This window comes from Accipiter gentilis, chromosome 11 (assembly GCF_929443795.1).
Source record: "Accipiter gentilis chromosome 11, bAccGen1.1, whole genome shotgun sequence".
NCBI classification, from domain to species: domain Eukaryota; kingdom Metazoa; phylum Chordata; class Aves; order Accipitriformes; family Accipitridae; genus Astur; species Astur gentilis.
Genome location: NC_064890.1, coordinates 17,100,731 through 17,119,155, shown reverse-complemented (window position 1 = coordinate 17,119,155; position 18,425 = coordinate 17,100,731). Strand labels below are relative to the sequence as shown.

The 18,425-nt window shown below is 37.2% G+C and overlaps 1 protein-coding gene across 4 annotated transcripts in view; it reads right to left on the bottom strand.

The window, feature by feature from the left end:
- Positions 1 to 5,237: 5,237 nt before the first annotated feature.
- Positions 5,238 to 18,425, bottom strand: part of CPNE8 (copine 8) — a 109,739-nt gene continuing 96,551 nt past the window's right edge. For all 4 annotated transcript variants that reach the window (XM_049813939.1, XM_049813940.1, XM_049813941.1 and 1 more), the window contains 3 exons: positions 15,834 to 15,891; positions 12,946 to 13,019; positions 5,238 to 6,986 (listed from right to left, as the gene is read on the bottom strand). In XM_049813939.1, coding sequence (XP_049669896.1) covers positions 6,798 to 6,986; positions 12,946 to 13,019; positions 15,834 to 15,891 — 321 coding nt within the window. In that variant the 3' untranslated portion in view covers positions 5,238 to 6,797. The remainder of the gene's footprint in view (positions 6,987 to 12,945; positions 13,020 to 15,833; positions 15,892 to 18,425) is intronic.

Genomic DNA, 18,425 nt, shown 5'->3' with positions numbered 1-18,425 from the left:
CGCAGTTATGCTTAGAAGCCTCAGGTGTGCAGACAGGGATTTCCATCTTGCTGTCCTCTTGTACCAACTCGCTTGCTATGTCTTGCTCCTCACCTGACGTTCACCATCCTGGCGCGACCACTGTAGAGACATTTCCCTCCCTGTAGCCTTTGGTCACACACAGGGGCTGGTCATCTCACCTGTCCACTGAACAGAAATCGCCTAGCAGCCTCTCTCTTCACCAGACCATTGAGTCCATCACTTTGAAAATGGGTGACTGGAAGCATACACCTATTTCAGACAAAATCTCACCAGAGCCCTTCTCAGCCCTCCCGGTGCCTTCCTACCCACCCACTCCAGTCCTCCTCTCCTAGTGTATTATCCTTGCCTCTATCTTAATTAGGCCACCTACATTTGCAGGACTAACGAACGGGTCTTCGGGAGGATATTGAACTATTTAATGCATTATTTCCCTGCTCGAAGGGAGGCCACACAACTAGGCCGTCCCTAGCGGCTGTCTGGCCCATTCTGAACAATTTCTAAGACAAAGAAGGCATAACTTCCCTGAGATGCTCCAGAAGGGGCCTCCAGTTAGTTAGGGAGGTTTGTCTGTCAGCCCGTATAAGCCTTCCTTGCTGCCAAGATGATAACGTCACCTGTCATCGCTGACCTTTGAGAACAGCTCATTACAGCAACTCTTTGCACAGACACAGTTAACATGCTCCCTTTGGTCTTTTGCATACAAAACATACCGAAGCGCTTTAATTTTTTCCTCACAGGTTAAAAACCATCTGCTTTTTTTCTCTCCCGGACTCATTCAAAATTGTCTGCATCATCCTTAAAGTGTGGTCCCACAGTCCAGACACAGTTTCAAGCTGAGGCTTCAGCATGGCTTAGCCTGGAGCAATGATTATCTCCCTCCCCATAAGAACATGACTGCTGTTAACATCTTCCAGGGTGATCTTTGCTTTTTATGTGGCAGTACCACAATTTGATTCATATTCTCTTTGGAGCTCAGCTGTAATCTGTAGATTATTAAGTCCAGAACTGCTGCTTATGCAGGTATTTTTAATTTTTATTTCATTTGTGCGTATTTATTTCCCTCCTGAATGCAGGATTTTCTGCTTTTTTTTTTTTTTTCACTGCAGTTTATCTCATTGATTCCTGACCCTCACTCCAATTAATCAAAACCATTTTTGAATTCTAATCAGGCCTCCCAGCCTGCAACCCTGGTGAGCCGGTACATTCATTGGTTTTATAAATGTAGCCTCTAATCCCTTTGTTAATTGCATTAATAACAATATTTGCCAGAAACAGCCATGAGAGACTCCTGCTGGGCTCCCCTCCTTTCCTCCAGGTTTGACAACCTCTTGATATTTTCCCTTCCCTCCTGCTCACGGAAAGTAATCCATTAAGGCTGCATGCTTGCTCCCGTACTTTGGAGGGCTTGCTGCCAGTGCCAGTGGGAAGTATTTAATGACACTGTGAGGGGATTATTCACTCCCTTCTCCACAGAGAAGTTCCCCAGTCTGCAGTACTCCTGTGCTCATGGAAACCAGCCAGTTCGCTTCCCCCTGAATTCCCTTTGGCTGGTGATTGCATCGTGATGGCCCACTCAGTTGAAGACACAGCATTCAGCACTAATCACTTTGCACATGCAGTCAATTGCTTTGATTTCATATCAGCCTGAAGCAACCGAACTACGTAACAGCCTGCGGCACAGGGATGCACAGGCCACCCAGTTATTATGACAATCATGTTCCTCTCGAGGCTGGGCAGAATTTTTGCTCCCTGGGGAACAGTCCAGTGCAGAAGCGGTGGAATTGCTCAGCGCACAGCCACAGCCTACCGTGGCTGGGGAAGGCTGTCCCACCACCTGTGGCACACGCAGCACAAGGAACCACGCTGCGTGCTTGCAGGGCAGGTATCTCACAGCACTCACACACCTTCTGTAGCACGGAATATCTGTAAGAATGCTCCGTCACTTCAATGCCTTTGTTTGCGAAATAAAGTCACCAAATAAGAATCCCAATAATGAAATTTATTATTGTCAAAAGTTTGCCTGTAGGCACACGCTTAGAAGCATAGTACTCTCTACCCTTTGTTTAGATGGCCAACTTGAAAATACCAGTCACCTACAGTCACTCGCACTCTAATGGCAATGAAAATAAACACACAATGCTGGCTTGAAATAAAACCTGACATCATACCGTATCAATTCAGCGGCAAAGAAGCCATAATCCATCATGGAGGGCTGAAGAAAATGCGTACTATTGCCATAAAGCATTCTGAAAGGTCAGCGTGCATTTCATATGAAAAGCGTGAGCAGTATGAAACAACAGCCTAACGAAGTGAAGGATGTAGTCAGTCCTTCCTGAAAGTATTTCTGCCACGATGGCATCAGCCTGCTCCCCCACACGCGTTCACATGGGTAGGGTTTGTCCTGGTCTCACACAGAGACCCTTGCTGTGGTAGTTCACTGTGGTCATCAGAAAGAGTTAAGAGACAACCTCTGGCCAACCCCACGGAAACCTTCCCTGATGATTGCCCAACTTGTTCCAACAGTCCTTGGAGACCTAACAGCCCTCTGTGACTTTTTCCACTTGACACGCATGTTATTTGAAGTCTCAAAACTGGACCTGGTACACTAGCTGAGGCCTTATTAGTTTGAGAACAAGGAAAGGATTATCTCGTGGCCTATATTCAAAACTTCTACTTAGACACCTTCCCCTCAGTGTCTATTTTGTGATCCACTATAACCTCAGACGCTGTTTTGCAGAATTGCTGCACAGCCAGCAACTGAGGCAACTGTGTAGTGGTTTTTTGTGACTTAAGTATTCTTACCTATTTGCCCTGACTGAATTTGCTCCTCTTTCAGTTTTTTTTTCTAATACATAAAAATAATTTCAAGTTTTAATCCCATCATCTTTGAGAGTGATTAAACTATCTCCAGTTGATATAATCCACTAATTTAATAGCCATCTTTTATATACTGCATCATCAATGGAATAGACTGAATAATACCAAAAGCTAGACAGGTTCCTATGGAACATCAACTGCTATGTTTTTACAGTTTGATGATGAAAGACTGATAGCATTTTTTCTGAACAGCCTAACCAGTTTTGTAGTATTTCGTAACACTTCAAATGAGGCTGTTATCTCCTGCTTTGCTTTTAAAACGTCACACTAAAGTAGTTGTTTCTCTCTTTTATCCTGAAGCTCATTATATTGCTTTACAAGAAAATTGTTTCAGAAGTGTGTACTATTAACAAATTTATATTGTTAGATGTAAACCTAGGTCTAGATTTATTTTTTTTAATTGACTATTTAATGCAATGATTACCCCTCTTCTGTGGATCCTGAAGGAAAAAGACATCAAGCATTTCAGTTTTCCCTAGATTTACTATTTGATTATTTTTTTTCTTAAATAATGGAGTCCTCTTCCCTTTCTAGCATGGCTTTTACTAGGCTTTAGCAGTCCTTACTTATTTTGTGGTTTACTGTCCTTTTTCACACATATTTGTGCTATCTTTTACATTTATCCATAGCAACATACTCTCCCTTTCTATTCTTGATTTTTCTGTTGAAAGAACTTCTGATACAGTCATAATAGCCTGTTACTATGCTCCCTGGTTTCCCACTGCATTGGCATAATTTGTCATTATGTGTCCTTTTATTAGTTCTCAAAGATGATATTCCTTTATCATTCTGATTGTTTCAGCCGTTTTATAAAGTATTCTGGAGTGAATTTCATCTGTCCCTACTTAGGTGAGAATTTCCAGCTTTTCGAAACGTGTCTTTTCAGAGAATACCTGCTCTTCTGAACTCTGTTCCTCTCCTTGAGATACCTCCCTGGGGGAACCACACTTAACAAACATTTTTGTGTATAAAAGTGAGCTGATTTGAAGTCCAAGTAAATTCTATTGTATAGGTTGCCATCTCTGCCCCAAATTACAAAATTCCATTTTGTAACCAAGGTTAAACCAGTTTGTTCTTCCAGGTTAGCAAATAATTCCTCACTAGTCAGAATCAAACCTAAAATAGACACTCTCAAATTACATCATCCATGGGACAGTGTCCTTCCTCATTTGTAGGAACATTTGTACAGTTTGCACCCTGCCATAGCATTTTCTGCAAGCATTACAAAGAACACATCTGTTCCAAGATGAATACCAAAGAAAGAGAGCTTTCTTCAAGGCCAACAGTTTCCCTTTCAGGGCAAATCATTTGTCATCCAACATGTCACATTTTACCTTTCTTAAACATAAATACTCTCTGCTACTTCTCAGTCATAGAAAATAATCAAGTTTTGGTAGCAGCTAGCATTTCTTGGGAAGGAATATGAGTTTTGTGTTCCTTTATTACTAAGAATAAAGCCAGAACTAAAAATGGCTGCATATGATATTTGGAGAAAATCAAGTTCTGACCATTAACTCTCATCTCTAAGACTGCGGCTACCATGCGAGTCTACATAATGATTCTCATACACATTACAGAATCAAGATGTCAAACACATAGGGAATGTGACAAGTCTGGAAAAAGTCTCCTTTTCCCACTAGAACACTTAGTCCACTGATCACATCTATTTCTTTCCATTAAATATGTTAGATTTAGAATCTAATACCAAATAGAAGAAAAAACATCAGTGGAGAATAGAATAGGCTGGTACTTAGGCTGGATAGAAAAAATAATTTTAAGCAATACCTATCTTTAAAAGTTCCTTCACTTGTTAAATTAGTTGTTAAATTAGTTTTGAGACTGGGTTAATAAAAGGTGCTGGTGAAATGAGCACTAATAAATTATGCTAAACTGAATAAAAGAAATTTGTAGTTTTGGCCTTGGAATGAAAACCTGTTAAATACATGGGCTACTGGGAACCAATACAAATGTCAGCATAAAGAGTTGTCTAACTAAATGACACAACAGAAATATAATAGTAATTCAGTTATTTCCAAAGTGCCAACACTGCAAGTATGAAACATAAATGCAGAAGATAGAAGGAGAACAGCACCACCATTCAGCAGATTTAAACTTATTCTTTATGATGCATTTTCATCAAAATTTGTAGTTTCCAGGTATCAAATTTCATTCATGCAACACCAATCCACTAAGAAATACATATTTTGGTGAGAAAATTAAAGTCCATATTTAAGTAAAAACTGTTTTGAAATAAAAATAAAACAAAATTTATTTTTACCAAAAAAATCTTTTTTTTTTTTTTTTTTTTTTTTATACTAACATAATAATTATCTGGAAAAAGGAATTTCCCACATGAGATAGTTAAAGGAAGTTAAATATATTTAAAAATGGAAGATTCTGCATGTACATAGTTATATGCCATTAATATCGAAGATATGCTTTCTGGCAAAAAACTTCTCATGCTTAAAAAATGCACCTTAGTTTTATACTGTACATTACAACATACAGTAGTAAGAAACAGAAGTAGTAAACAGGTTATATGCAAAGAAAAACAGTTACATTACAAGACAGTTACAACTGTGACACAAAAAAATTAAAATGTTCAGCTTTAACAGTATTTGAAGGCAATTCACAATCATTTTAGGAGTTTTGTGAAATTTAAGGCCATTAGTTCTAGATAAAATGTATCTCACACACTCACAAAACTGTGTATTTTGTAAAAACTGTACATGCAAAACCATTTTATAATTATATATGAACAGGCATATAATAAAATTTTTGGGTAGTTCCGTACACAAAATTGTGCACAAAGCAACATGGTTGTGCAATTTTTAAACCAGTTAATTAACATTATCATTCATGCACCCTGAATGGAAATGTGATTAAATGACAATATTAAACCCAAATATTAAGAGCCAGCATCCCTTTGAATGGGCAATCTAGACAAAAAAAAGTTAAGATTTTAAATTAAGTTTAAAATGGGCCATTATAAAACATCTGCTGTAATCACTCCAAAAGACTTTTCTGATGCAAAATTTCCAGTGCTTTAAGGAATGCATGATAAGATTTAATGAGCTCAGTGAGTCAACTGTAATACTCTGATAGTTCTGATTTGAGGTAATTTTCTATAATTACTTATAGCAAGTAACTCTTCTAATTTGCTTCAGTAACTAGTTTAAAAAACTGTAAACTTAGATAAACTTAGAAATTGAAGAATCTCTGAAAAAATACACATACCTCCCCCTCAAAGTTTGGAGTTAGTCATAAGTCATATGCAATTATGTTATTCACATTTTAGGAGTTTATTCTCAAACTGTGAGATGAATGGATTACTGAGCACTGATTGAAGCAATTCAGAAATTGGAAAACATATATATTTGTTGTTTTCTTAGCTTTCATTTCCATTTGTCTGGACAAACATTCAAAGAGATATTGCTTCTCTTGTTATCTTGTGACAAGCTACTGCAAGCTAGAAGACATGTGAGTCAATATTCCAAACTTTTATTCTTAAGAATAGTTATAAAAGTACTGAAATTTAAAAATAGTAACATGTAAACATTGATAGAGTAATAGCATTCCTATACATTTATATACACACAGTATTTGGAGAGGACAGTGTCTGCTGAGTTGAAAACCTGACTTGTGCTTTCCCCTCCAATACATACATCAAAAAAGTAGGGGTTTTTGTCAAGAAAAAAAAAAAAAAAAAAAAAAAAAAAAGACTTAGAGAGAACATCAACATTTTGCTCCTAGCATTTAAAAGCTTTCCAGTTGCTCAGGCAACCATAGGAGAATTTTGGTATGTGAAGAGAATTCTTCTAGCTCCAAGAAGTTATCAGAAGCTACTGCTGCATCCAGAGACTCTTGACCTGTGATAAATGCTAAGCACTTTGGACCAGTCATATCTGAGTCTGCAACACGTGAATCGGGGGTGTATAGGGTGGTGGTGCAGGTGATGGCTTTATTCCTCTGACTCTCATGTAGGACAGAAACTGCTCTGGGATCTCAGCTAAAACATCTTTAGCAAGTCTTGCCATGCTTAACACGTGGTTTCCACTTCTGTCAATGTAATCTCGGAATGGCACAAACTACAAAACAGAAGAGATGTTCACACAGGTCATTATACAGACACAGAATACATCTTACAACATAAAAATAAGAAAGTTTTATCTAGGGAGTTAGAGTACACGAATATGCTACCTTACACATTTTATATATACATATTTTGTATTTTATATATACACATTGTATCTCAATTTTAAAAAATCTGTCTTCTAATAGAAACCGTGTCATGCTTTCACTTGGGTGAAGTTCTTCACATAAGCCATGGCTAGCTCAGATCGGTAATTACATGTCTTATTGATATATTTGGTTTATCTCTCAACCCTTTTCATACAAGAAGGTAATTCTGCCTCAGAAAGCTATTCTTAGCTTACATTTCCTGCTCACGGAGCTCTCCTACCAGACTGCCTCTGCTCTGGCAGTTTGTGAACAGAGTTTTTGCCAACTGAAGTGAACAAAACAGAAAGGATGACTTTATATTCTTGACCATTTTGCATTATACCTAGTAGAACTATGAACCACCTCAACACTTCTAATATGATACTAACAAATGCATAAAGAATCTAAGCAAAAAGGATTGGATTCAGAAAAGAACTTGTTATGTGATACCCAGATCTGCAACCCCTAAAAAGTTAGCTACCCAGCTCTGACTTGAATTTCGTACTAATTAATGAGATGCTTGTGCTACTAGTATAGAAAAAAGAAACAATCTAGGGTCCTTGATCTTTATTCACAACAGACAGCATGCAGAGATGTAGTGGGTTAAGCTAACTTATAGGTTATACCAAAAAGAAAGCTGATTTGAAATTCTGCTTCTTGCTCAGATTTTGGGGCCTATCTCAGAGCGATAGCTGGGTGACTTTTCAAAATTGGGATTTGATGTCCAAAGCTACTTCTGGTATTGATTATATTAGGCTATGCTATGCTGGAATTCAAAGTCTAACGGTGCCTTTCACCCCCCCTCACAAAACAGGGAAGATGTAATTGTTAACTGTTGTACTCCAGAATAAAACTAGAACTGATTGAGAAGTCAGACCCACAGATCTCTCATTTCCTGACTGAACTCTAAAATCTGAAGACTCTTTTGCCATTATACTAACCAGACTAATTTTGCTTTCTTGGATGCAGAGCAACCAAGGCTACAGATTAAATTCGATTTTTCTAAAAAGCATTGAAGTTTTCATGATTTAGGGGAACACTGAATTACAGTGAGAGTTCAGACTACACTGTATTTCTGAGATCCTGAGAGTTTTCCAGAAATCACAGAAAAAAACCCCAAAAAGAAATCTACTAAATACATTAAACAAATAAAAGAACTCTTGGGGAAAAAACACCCCGCCACCCCCCCCCCCCCCCCCCCCCATCCCACCCCCCAACCAAAAGCAAAGACAACATTTCAGCAATAAAGAACTTGAACTTAAATCATTTTTACAACAACTTTGGAAAGCACTTCTCACCCTGGACTTACGAAACCTGTCTAGGCATCAATCTCCTACTAAAAGGTGTTTACAATTCAAGTAAGAGATGACTCTTTGCATAACTGTCCTGAAAAGGATCTCAAATTGCCAGAAAAAAGGCTTCAAGCCTAAGTATTTGAGCTACGTTGAATTAAACTGAAACCTGTCACAAAATTAAGCATAAACTGCTACTGATTAGAGCATTTCCCCAGGAAGCAGTAGATCTGCAGTTTCTTAGAAGATGACTTAGTCACAGAATTGTTGAAGCTAGAAGTGACCTCTGGAGATCCTGTAGTCCAACCTTGCTGCTCAAGCAGAGCCGGCTAATGCAGGTTGCCATAGTCAACAAGACTACTAGAGTAGTCAACAAGACTACAAGAGTAGTCAGCAAGACTATTGAATGAGAATAGCCTTTATTCCAGATAGGAGCATCCTTTACCTCTTTGTTGTGTTGTGTCCAAGAATGTGTCAGGCATAAGGGCAGGAGAACAACAGGCAAGAAGGAACCTGACTTTAGGGTATTAAGCCAGGAAGCAAGGTATCTGCAATTCCATAATTAGCTGTCTTAACTATTTCTGTGTTTATTCAGTAACTCTTCAATACAAGAGACAAGCACATACTGTGACATTTACTAGTACTGACTCCTCCACTTCATAAAAAGGCTCTAGCAGTTTTCAGAAGCCAGCCCAGCACTGCCCCGTCTCAAGTGGTTGTTCCTTCTTAAACTCCATCAACTTTTCTGTAAGAATACATCTGACTGCCCCCAGAAGTATGAAGTTAGAAGAACAACAAAACAGAACAAGCATCTGTGTAACCTGCTGGTTTACGCATTCAGCTGGGAAGGGATAAGCTTGGTGTTAATTTCTCCCTCCTGTGGTTATTCATTTTCTAATGCAATGTCACTCTTATGTAAAAAGCACATGTGGTCCGAGCTAAAGAACAAAATGTGTCCCAAGCCAAGAGATCACCTTACCCATTAGTCTGCAGACATGAAAACTCAGACCACTGTTCTGCAGCAAAGGGAGGCTATTTCAACAGTGTAATTGTTGAAATGCAATTACACAATATAGATGACCTGAATTAGTCTCCCTCCCCTCTCCTTATGGTATACAGATGACAGAGGAGCTGGAGGAACTATGGACAGATAAGCACACATACAGATATACAAGGACAGCTGGCAATGACAGCAAGGCCTAGAGCTATTGTGTAGAAGAAGTAGAGGTGGCAGAGGAATAGAATGAAAGACATAAGAGAAACCAAAGGGAAACTGATGGAATGTAAAGTGCTTTTTTCTATAGTTTGAGAGTTTCATTTAAAAGGCTAATATACAAAATTTTAAAGAGAAACAATAGGTACATTACTACAAGTAAGTATTTTCCTAAAACTTCTTAAACAGGAAAAGGATAACAATGGAGCAGAAATGAAACAAACTGAGGAAAAACTGGTACACATGTAATACAATATGTATGTATACTAGCAAGAAGGGAGTAATGAAGGTCATGTCTTTACATGAATTTCAGTCAGTAGTAAATATGATAGTGACTCACTGTTAGCAGGCAAATTTTTCCTTTACTAATTCAATTAAAATATTTCACAATACTGACTGTTAAAATTATCAGTTAATTTCATTAGTTAATTTTAACTAACCTAATACATGAAAAATAAACTTGTTATATTTCAGTAGTTAAATTTTATAAAAGCAAATCAGTTTTATCCTGCCAGATAGAAAATAAAGGTCATACCAAACCTAAAGGGTTTGACATTATCCCTTTTTATTTATTTAGCTAGCCTATAATGTATTTTTAGTATTTAGGCAGAAAAAGAGCACAAAATAATACTGCCTTCAGGTAATTCAATATGGCTTTGGGCAAAGTTCTGACTGAAATATGTTAATAGTAAATAAATGTTTTATTACATTTCTGATATGCAATGAATTCTAAAGAAATACAAAAGGGTATTCATTACATATTATTTTTTATTTCTCAGCAGAAATTAGAATATTTCTGGTGAAAAGCATTTTCACAAATCTTTTTTATAACACTTGAAGAACTCTATCTATTTATGCTTTTTGAATGTAAAACCAGCAGCTTTTGGAGCTGCTGTTGTTTGGAGAAATTATATATCATTATGTTGCATATATTTAAATGCATTTAAATGTAAGTGCAATGCATGCCAGAGATATCTGTATTAGCTTTAAAAAAATCTGACACGGCACAAGGTGTTGCAGAAATACTAGTTTGGGGTAAAAGAAACACTTCCAGCTCTGGAGGCACATCTCCACACACTGTTCTGTTGAACAGCACTGACATATACAGCATAACAGATTACTGACAGTCCCTCTCTAGCCCAGTATGGGCTACCAAGGAACATTAAAAAGGCTTTGACAAAATGAGAAACAGTATTTCTTGCCTCCTGTTCAGCTGTCCAGCTTCTCCTCATCCCTACTTTTATAATTACCTTTTTGACAACATTGACTAAAGCAGCCAGCACGTCTCACTCTTCTGAGAGTTTTGATATCTCACTCTCCTGTCAGTTTTCTCTGTATGTTGCAGAAATGAAAAAAGTCTTTTTTTCAACTATTAGAAAAAGTAATTCAGGAATCTATGACTTTCTTTAACATATATCCATACAGATTATGAGGGTAATTTAAATGCTGTCATCTTATTCTCATTTCTGATCCCCATTTAGGAAAAAAAGAGAGAGGGAATTTTAATGTAGTATTTATTGCACTGAGAAGCTTTAAGACTGGGAAAAAAAAGATCTGATCATTTTAATTTCCACATATTTACACAGAATTGTTTATTTTGTATTGCAAACAAAAAGAACTATAAAATCAGGTGTCATATACATGTTTTGAACATCTCCCTGGATTGAGATATTGTATCCACCAGCAGTTATCAAACCCTTATACATACCAGTATTGGTAACATCAAACATTTTGAAAAGTTTCAGTTCCTACATATATAAATGAAAACAAATATACACATTCCGAAGTTCATCAGCTGCAATCTGACCTTAATTTTTATTAAAACATTACCACCTGCAATATGAGCTATTCATATAGCTCAGTTGTTTTTATATCTATATTATATATATATATATATTCTACTAAACAACAATAATATAAAAGTCCAACCTGGCTTGGAGAGAAATAAGTGAAAATAAGCAAGAGGAAAAACAAGTAAAGACTATGAATTTTGACAAATAGGAGCAATAAAGGGAGAAGAAGAAATGGCAGATCGAAGGTAAGGTTTGAACCTAAGGATGCCTGTCAGGATTTAAGAGGCATTTGGACAATGCCCTTAATAGCATGCTTTAACAACTTTTGGTCAGCCCTGAAGTGGTCAGGCAGTTGGACTAGATGTCTGTTGTAGGTCCCTTCCAACGGAAATACTCTATTTCATAAATGTATTCAGACACTTCCAGGAAAATACGCCATCCACAGAAGACTTAGTTTTAGACATATCATTCTTTCTAAAGTAGAAAAGAAAATAAAAAATGCATAGCTAGTTAATTTTATTTGATCAAGAAAATAATTATGAAATAAAGTCTGTCCAGGGAGGTAGGTAAATTGGAGGCAAGATGGGATTCTTGGAGCATGGATGAAATACATAGTTTGGACAACCTGTGGAGTTGTAGAAATCTGCAGCTCTGAGGGGAACGGGGATTATGGTGGGTGTGTATGTGCATGCAAAGCTGCTATACCACCTTGCCAGTCATTGCATAGGATTGAATGACAACTACTGGGCTGACTGACTGACTGGAGGGAGCAGGAACAGAACCGGAGGACTTTGGCAGAGAAATGGAATGTAGATGAGAGTAGCACTCTAAGGGCTTGGTTCAGTCACGTAAACACAGACCACAGTATCATAGAATAGTTTGGGTTGGAAGGGATCTTTAAAGGTCATCTAGTCCAAGCTCTCTGCAATAAGCAGGGGCATCTTCAACTAGATCAGGTTGCCCAGAGCCCCGTCCAACCTGACCTTGAACGTTTCCAGGGACGGGGCACCTACCACCTCTCTGGGCAACCTGTTCCAGCTATCATCTGAGGCTCCTTAAAGCATGAGACATCTGCATGTGGCAGACACGACATAGGAACTAGGAGATCCTCATGGTCTTCTGGACTGGCAGTTAGAGGCAAGGAAAGATACCCTAGGCATTTCAAATGCACATGTTAGAAGTCTAGGTATTGCCAACTTCCGCAAAAGTTGCAGTTTTTCGTTATGGAATCATAGTGAGATTGCAGTACAGAGGCAACTATCTCTTCTCCCATGGTTGTATAAACCTAAGACTTTATATCAGTGTGCTGCCAGTTAGGGGTCATTTCCTAATGAATGCAGATCCACTACAATGTGTTATATGAAGGCTTATAGGTATCACAGAGAGTTTCTGAGCTTGTTATGAACACCTCAAGATAAAGTAAGTCAGGGCTAAGGTAAAATGAAAGGTAGGAATATAGATAGAAACAAGAATTCAAAACAAACAGCATCAGTAATATGTAACTATTAGTGTAAATTTTCTCTCCCACCTGCACAATGTCTCTTTCTGCAAACTTTCCTCTTGAAGAAATCCTCACTACATCACCATCCAGTTCTTCCATGGCTTAAAAAAAAAAAAAAAAAAAGAAAAAAGAAACAAAATGAATTTATTTATGAGTTCAACTACACAACAAAAACAAGCTTACTGAGAAAAACTTCAGTCAATTTACACTTTAGGGCAACAAACCCAACAGTTGTTACTTAGGTAACTCTTTAAGATCATCTGTGCCATAAAATACATCATGCTTTGTAGTTATCTAGCACTTTTTCATGCTGACGATACATACTTTTTGCCTTGCAATCTTCAGAACAAAACGGACCACAATAAGGTCTTTATCCTTCCAGCTCTCAAACCAGCAAGTATATCTGTTTTGGTAAGGCTATATTTATACTTTCATAGGTGGAAAAAGAATGAATCTTCAGCAATTCTTCTTGCAGAAGATATCATAGGATACAGCACAAAGAAGTAATAACTCACATTCATACTGAAAAAGTAATGACTGTTAATGCACAGGAATGAAGAGTTCTTAAAAAATATTTATTAAATTTATTGGGTAACTCTTCCTGTATCTTTCTAAGCAGGATCCAAGAAAACTCTGAAATTGGCCAGACACCCAGAAGCCATTCTAGGTAGAAAGGTATACCTGCTCTCTGGTCAGTGTTGAAATGGATGGACTTTGGGATCACAGATTATTGCTCAGCTGTTGGATCTGCAATCCTTCTTTCAGCATACGATATGAAAATCAAAGCCCTGCATCACTGAGCTTCTCAGGGTTTTACACACTGGGCTGAGTTCACTGAAACCAGCATTTAAAAATCTAGTTCTTCCAATGCAAAAACTAGAAAGCATCAATGTTGCTATTGGGAGCCAAGTTCAAGCCAAAGAAAAGAGCATGTTTGTTCAAAGAAAAAATTAGTAGGTCTGTAGAGCACGTTGCCAGATGATGCTGTTGATGCAAAGAATGTACACGTGTTCAAACCAGGAGACTGAAAAAAGTATTTGAAGGAGAGATCCACTGAAAATTTCCAAAATAGACATAAAGCATATCCTGCTCAGGAAATTCAAATCTACAAACAGTATTCAGGGAAGTATCATATTTCCTCATTCTATTCTTAACATTCTCTAGATAACCACCCATTGCCATGTCAGATACAGAACACTGGGCAAAACAGACCCCTGATCTGACCTGTTACAGTCATCCTCACATCCATAAGTAAAGTTCTGCCAAACGTATGTGCCACCTATCTGAGCTCCAGACTTTTAAGAACTCCTCTGGTAGGCCCCAGGGGCTGGGAGATCTATGGGGCAGTGATACCTGCAGAGGAGTAACTTAGTCTCTCTACAGCAGAGCTGAGGTTTGACTGGCATTTGAATTGTAAGACAGTGTGCCTGGAACATACACCCTCCTACACACAATTCTTCAGCGTCCACATCAGACACGGAGTCTGTTCTTTTTTCCAGAAGGAATTTCTGCAGATGGAAAGGTCATTTCTTTGCCCTCTTGGGCATTAAGGAACTACAGATTTGGCACACATCTAATGGGTGAATTTCACTGAGGCAGTATACTCAAGGAGGTGGGTCCAAAGATGGAAACTATAACCTGCAGTACAAACAGAATCCTGCCTTAAGAAAAGCAACAGGGATGACACCCTAAAAACTCTGCAAAGACAAGCTCCAGAAGTAAAAAAAAAGACTGAATCTGCATGTCCTGACTGAGCTAAGGGGAGCCTGGGCAAACCCAAGGACTGGACAAACAGGGAGAAAGGGAAAAGGCAAAGGAGGAGTGAGAGAAAAGTAAAGTAACATACAACTGAAGTGGGGATTATCAGGGGTAAAAATGAAGTTTGCAAATCTCCCTCATATGCATTTATTAAGATAAACTGTCTTTTCTCATTGCTTGTGGCACACAATCATCTGAAGTGTAAGAGTCCACCTGGACAATCTCTTCAAGGAATAAGATGCTTAAAATTATCACTAATATACCACTTGTCAAAAAGCATACAAAAGTCAACGTCAAATAAATTTTTTTTTGGTGTTATTTTTTCCTCATTTTCATACTCTTAGAATATTTGTACAAGAATTAACATATACAGTCATTAGTGATATTTACATTATACATCTGTGGTAGTACTAAGTATATTTCACATAGAAAAGAAGGCATACTGTCTAACCAGAAGTACTAGAATTAAAAGGAAGGATGTAGGAGGAATAGATATACAGGGAATGTCTATACTTCATAGTGCAGTGATATACACGATGGCACTTAAATTAGTCCAAATACAGAAGCAGCTTAGTTACTGCAATGGAGAATGGTGTTCTGGAATATCACACGAATGAATATGCAAATAATCCTGGTAATTTCTCTCCTGCTGTAACATTCTCTCAATGCTGCTACACAGTAAGGCTCACTCCTGTTATCTAGTGAAACCCAGGTTAACCCAGATCACCTCCTCAAATATCTTTATTTTTCTCAGTATTTTATTACTGCAGTAAGAACAGATGATCAATATTTCCAGTCAACTGACACTTCACAAGGCAACTAAATATCTGTGTTGAAGAAATTCAACATTACTTGAGTATACGTACTTTACTGTGGGTTTGTTTGGGTTTTTTTTCCACTCATCTTCTGGAGCTCTGTAAATGCTGAGCCCCCATATGATTCTGTGACTTGAACAGAGAGCCTGAGGGGCTACACAGCTCCACATGGTAGCTTGTAATCATACTGAGTTATCAATCAATCCAGCTGGAAACGTCAGCAGTGCTTACTGCTTGTTCCATATTATGCTCTTTTAAATAACAGTATTTGTTTGAAAAACCACACACCACTAAAATGTAAACAAATATAACAAATTCTAGGAAAAACACCAGAATACTTACCATCAAATTCTGCCGGTCCTACCCCCACTATAATTATTGACATCGGAAGCTTTGAAGCCTTCAAAAGAAGAAGAAAAAGAACTTTAACACATTACATAACCTCTGCCAATAATATGTGAGATCTGCAGACAATCTGAATAAAAAACATGCAGAAGTTATGTTTTAAAGAATTTTTTTTTTTTTCCCATCTAAAAAGTTGAGTGGTGTAAACTACCTGCCTAAATGGTACAAAATATCTTGGATGCAGACAGAAAGGCAGATGATTATTTTAATTTATTTTTTCCTTATAAAGTCTCTGAATCATATAGGATTGTAATTAAACACAAAAAACTGTGTTAGGATTTAATACCGATATCACAGAAGTTTTTGTAAACTGACAATAATTGCAAATATATACCTAATGACAGTTTGACATTTATTTAAATGTACTTTGCTGTTTCTTGATATTACATGGCTGCTTGGAACTACGTGACACTATTTTTTACATAGATCTTATACCAATTTTTCTCAACAGAATAAATCACCTATTTGAGGGATATGTATCTTGTATTTTTTCCATAAATGAAATTTTATTCAAGTCTGTCATCTGTGCCACAAAGTAAACAAGATATTGAACTGGCTTATGGTAAGATTTTAAATTTTATTTAATCTTTTTCATTCAATGAAACAAGGCAAAGATGATATCTGGCTTTCCCTGAATAAACTCTCTGTAAAACCTTCAAAATTATGAAGACAGTATCATAAATATTTGATTCTCCTGCCCTGATAGTAGCACCAGATATCTGCTAATTTACAGAAATAATCTGAAACTGCCTCTGTTGAGGAAGGTAACAACTAAAAAAAACCATCTACCAAATGTCAGGGTTGACAGCTGTTCCTTATTGAGATATTCTGATGAACTGTGAAATGTTTACAGTCATTTTAAACAGGAGTTTACACTGGCCAAAAAAAAGAGATGTATGCTTTCTGCTAAATTAAATTCTGCTTCACTGAAGTCTGAAGTCAAGTGGGTTTAGAACATATTGTCATATTTTTCTTTTGGAATATAAAAAGTGTTTTTCTCCCTAATTTGAAAGATATTCTGGTTTTAGATACATCATCACCATTTCCCATTCTTCATCTGTCATAATACTACATATAAAACCAACTTTCTTTAAGCAGAAGATTTACAGTTCATTACTGTAAACATGCTATTTAAAACAATTAAAATATGGCATTCTATAAATCACTATTTAATGTTCTACACCACTACATTATACACTATATACTATACATTGACTGCAAATTCATCACAAGGTATTACTACACAGTCACTCCTCCAGCTAAAATTTTGTAGCAGAGTAAAAAAAATATTTAATAATCCCTTGTTAGTTAAATACTAATATGCTACTGAAGATAACAGTAAAGGCCACCTGGCCATGGTCCTGGGCAACCAGCTCTAGGTGGCCCTGCTCAAGCAGGGGGTTGGACCAGATGACCTCCAGAGGTCCCTGCCAATCTCAACCAGTCTGTGATTCTGTGATTAAGGGCCATAAATACAGTGTAACTGTAACTGAATTACAGTGCAGGGCCTAAGTCAATAATAGTAAGTATAGAATATTTTTGAGACGTGGAAGCATTTCTTAGAACAGAACATCTTCTGTTTTTCAGGTGTTTTCTAGAATCTTATTGCTTGATTGTAAAGAAAACATCCTTTAAAGACATTCCTACTCACACAAACACAGTATTATGTGATACAATGTATATGAAAGAGTAAGTGGCAAGGACAGCATCAAGACAAAGAGTTAAACTTTTGCATATAAACTTAAGTGTTGGCATTTCCTGAATGACAGCATAACTTTTAGACAGTTTCGTAAAACAGAATGTGTCTGACATATATGCTGTAATGAGAAAGATGCCTAAGAGCACAATCAGTGTTAAAAAATGAAATATATTCTTCCTGAGTTTTACACATATCAAGTTGCATTGAACACCACTGCCCTTTTTATTATTTTGAATATTATTAAGCATTTAACTAGTTCTGTCATGGTATACTGTGCTCACGCTTCAAGAAGTATACAGGAAAATGAATGCATCTTCATAAAAAGAAAAGACAGCAAATATTCCCAAACTTCCACTCATTCCAAGTTAACACCACATCTGCTGTATTTCCAGGCAGTTGCAGACTAACAGTTATTATTCCTAAAAATGAACTACCACTGGAAACAAGGTTTTTCTGTATGTCTTAGTGGCAAATTACTTAATGTTACAAGGTATCAGCCAACTGGACTTGCTGGTCTTACTTAGGGACTTCAAATCGAGGGGTGAGTTAAATCAAGAGCTGCTCTTTTTTGTCCATGGAGCCTTTTTGCCACCTAAAAGAAGCTCATCTAAAAGAAGTTATATTCTAAACTTCTAGGCTAGACTAGAGAATGAACTTCCAAGCTAAAAGCTTGTTTATCTCCTTTAAAAGAGAGTCAGTTTATTCTACTTTAATATTTGAAGCTGGAAGAGGAGAGGAAGTAAACCGGTACCTTCAAACACCTTTTACACTCACACAGCTGTGAGTGTAAAAAACTTACCAGGTGGGCTGTCAGAGTCCTTATTAAAACA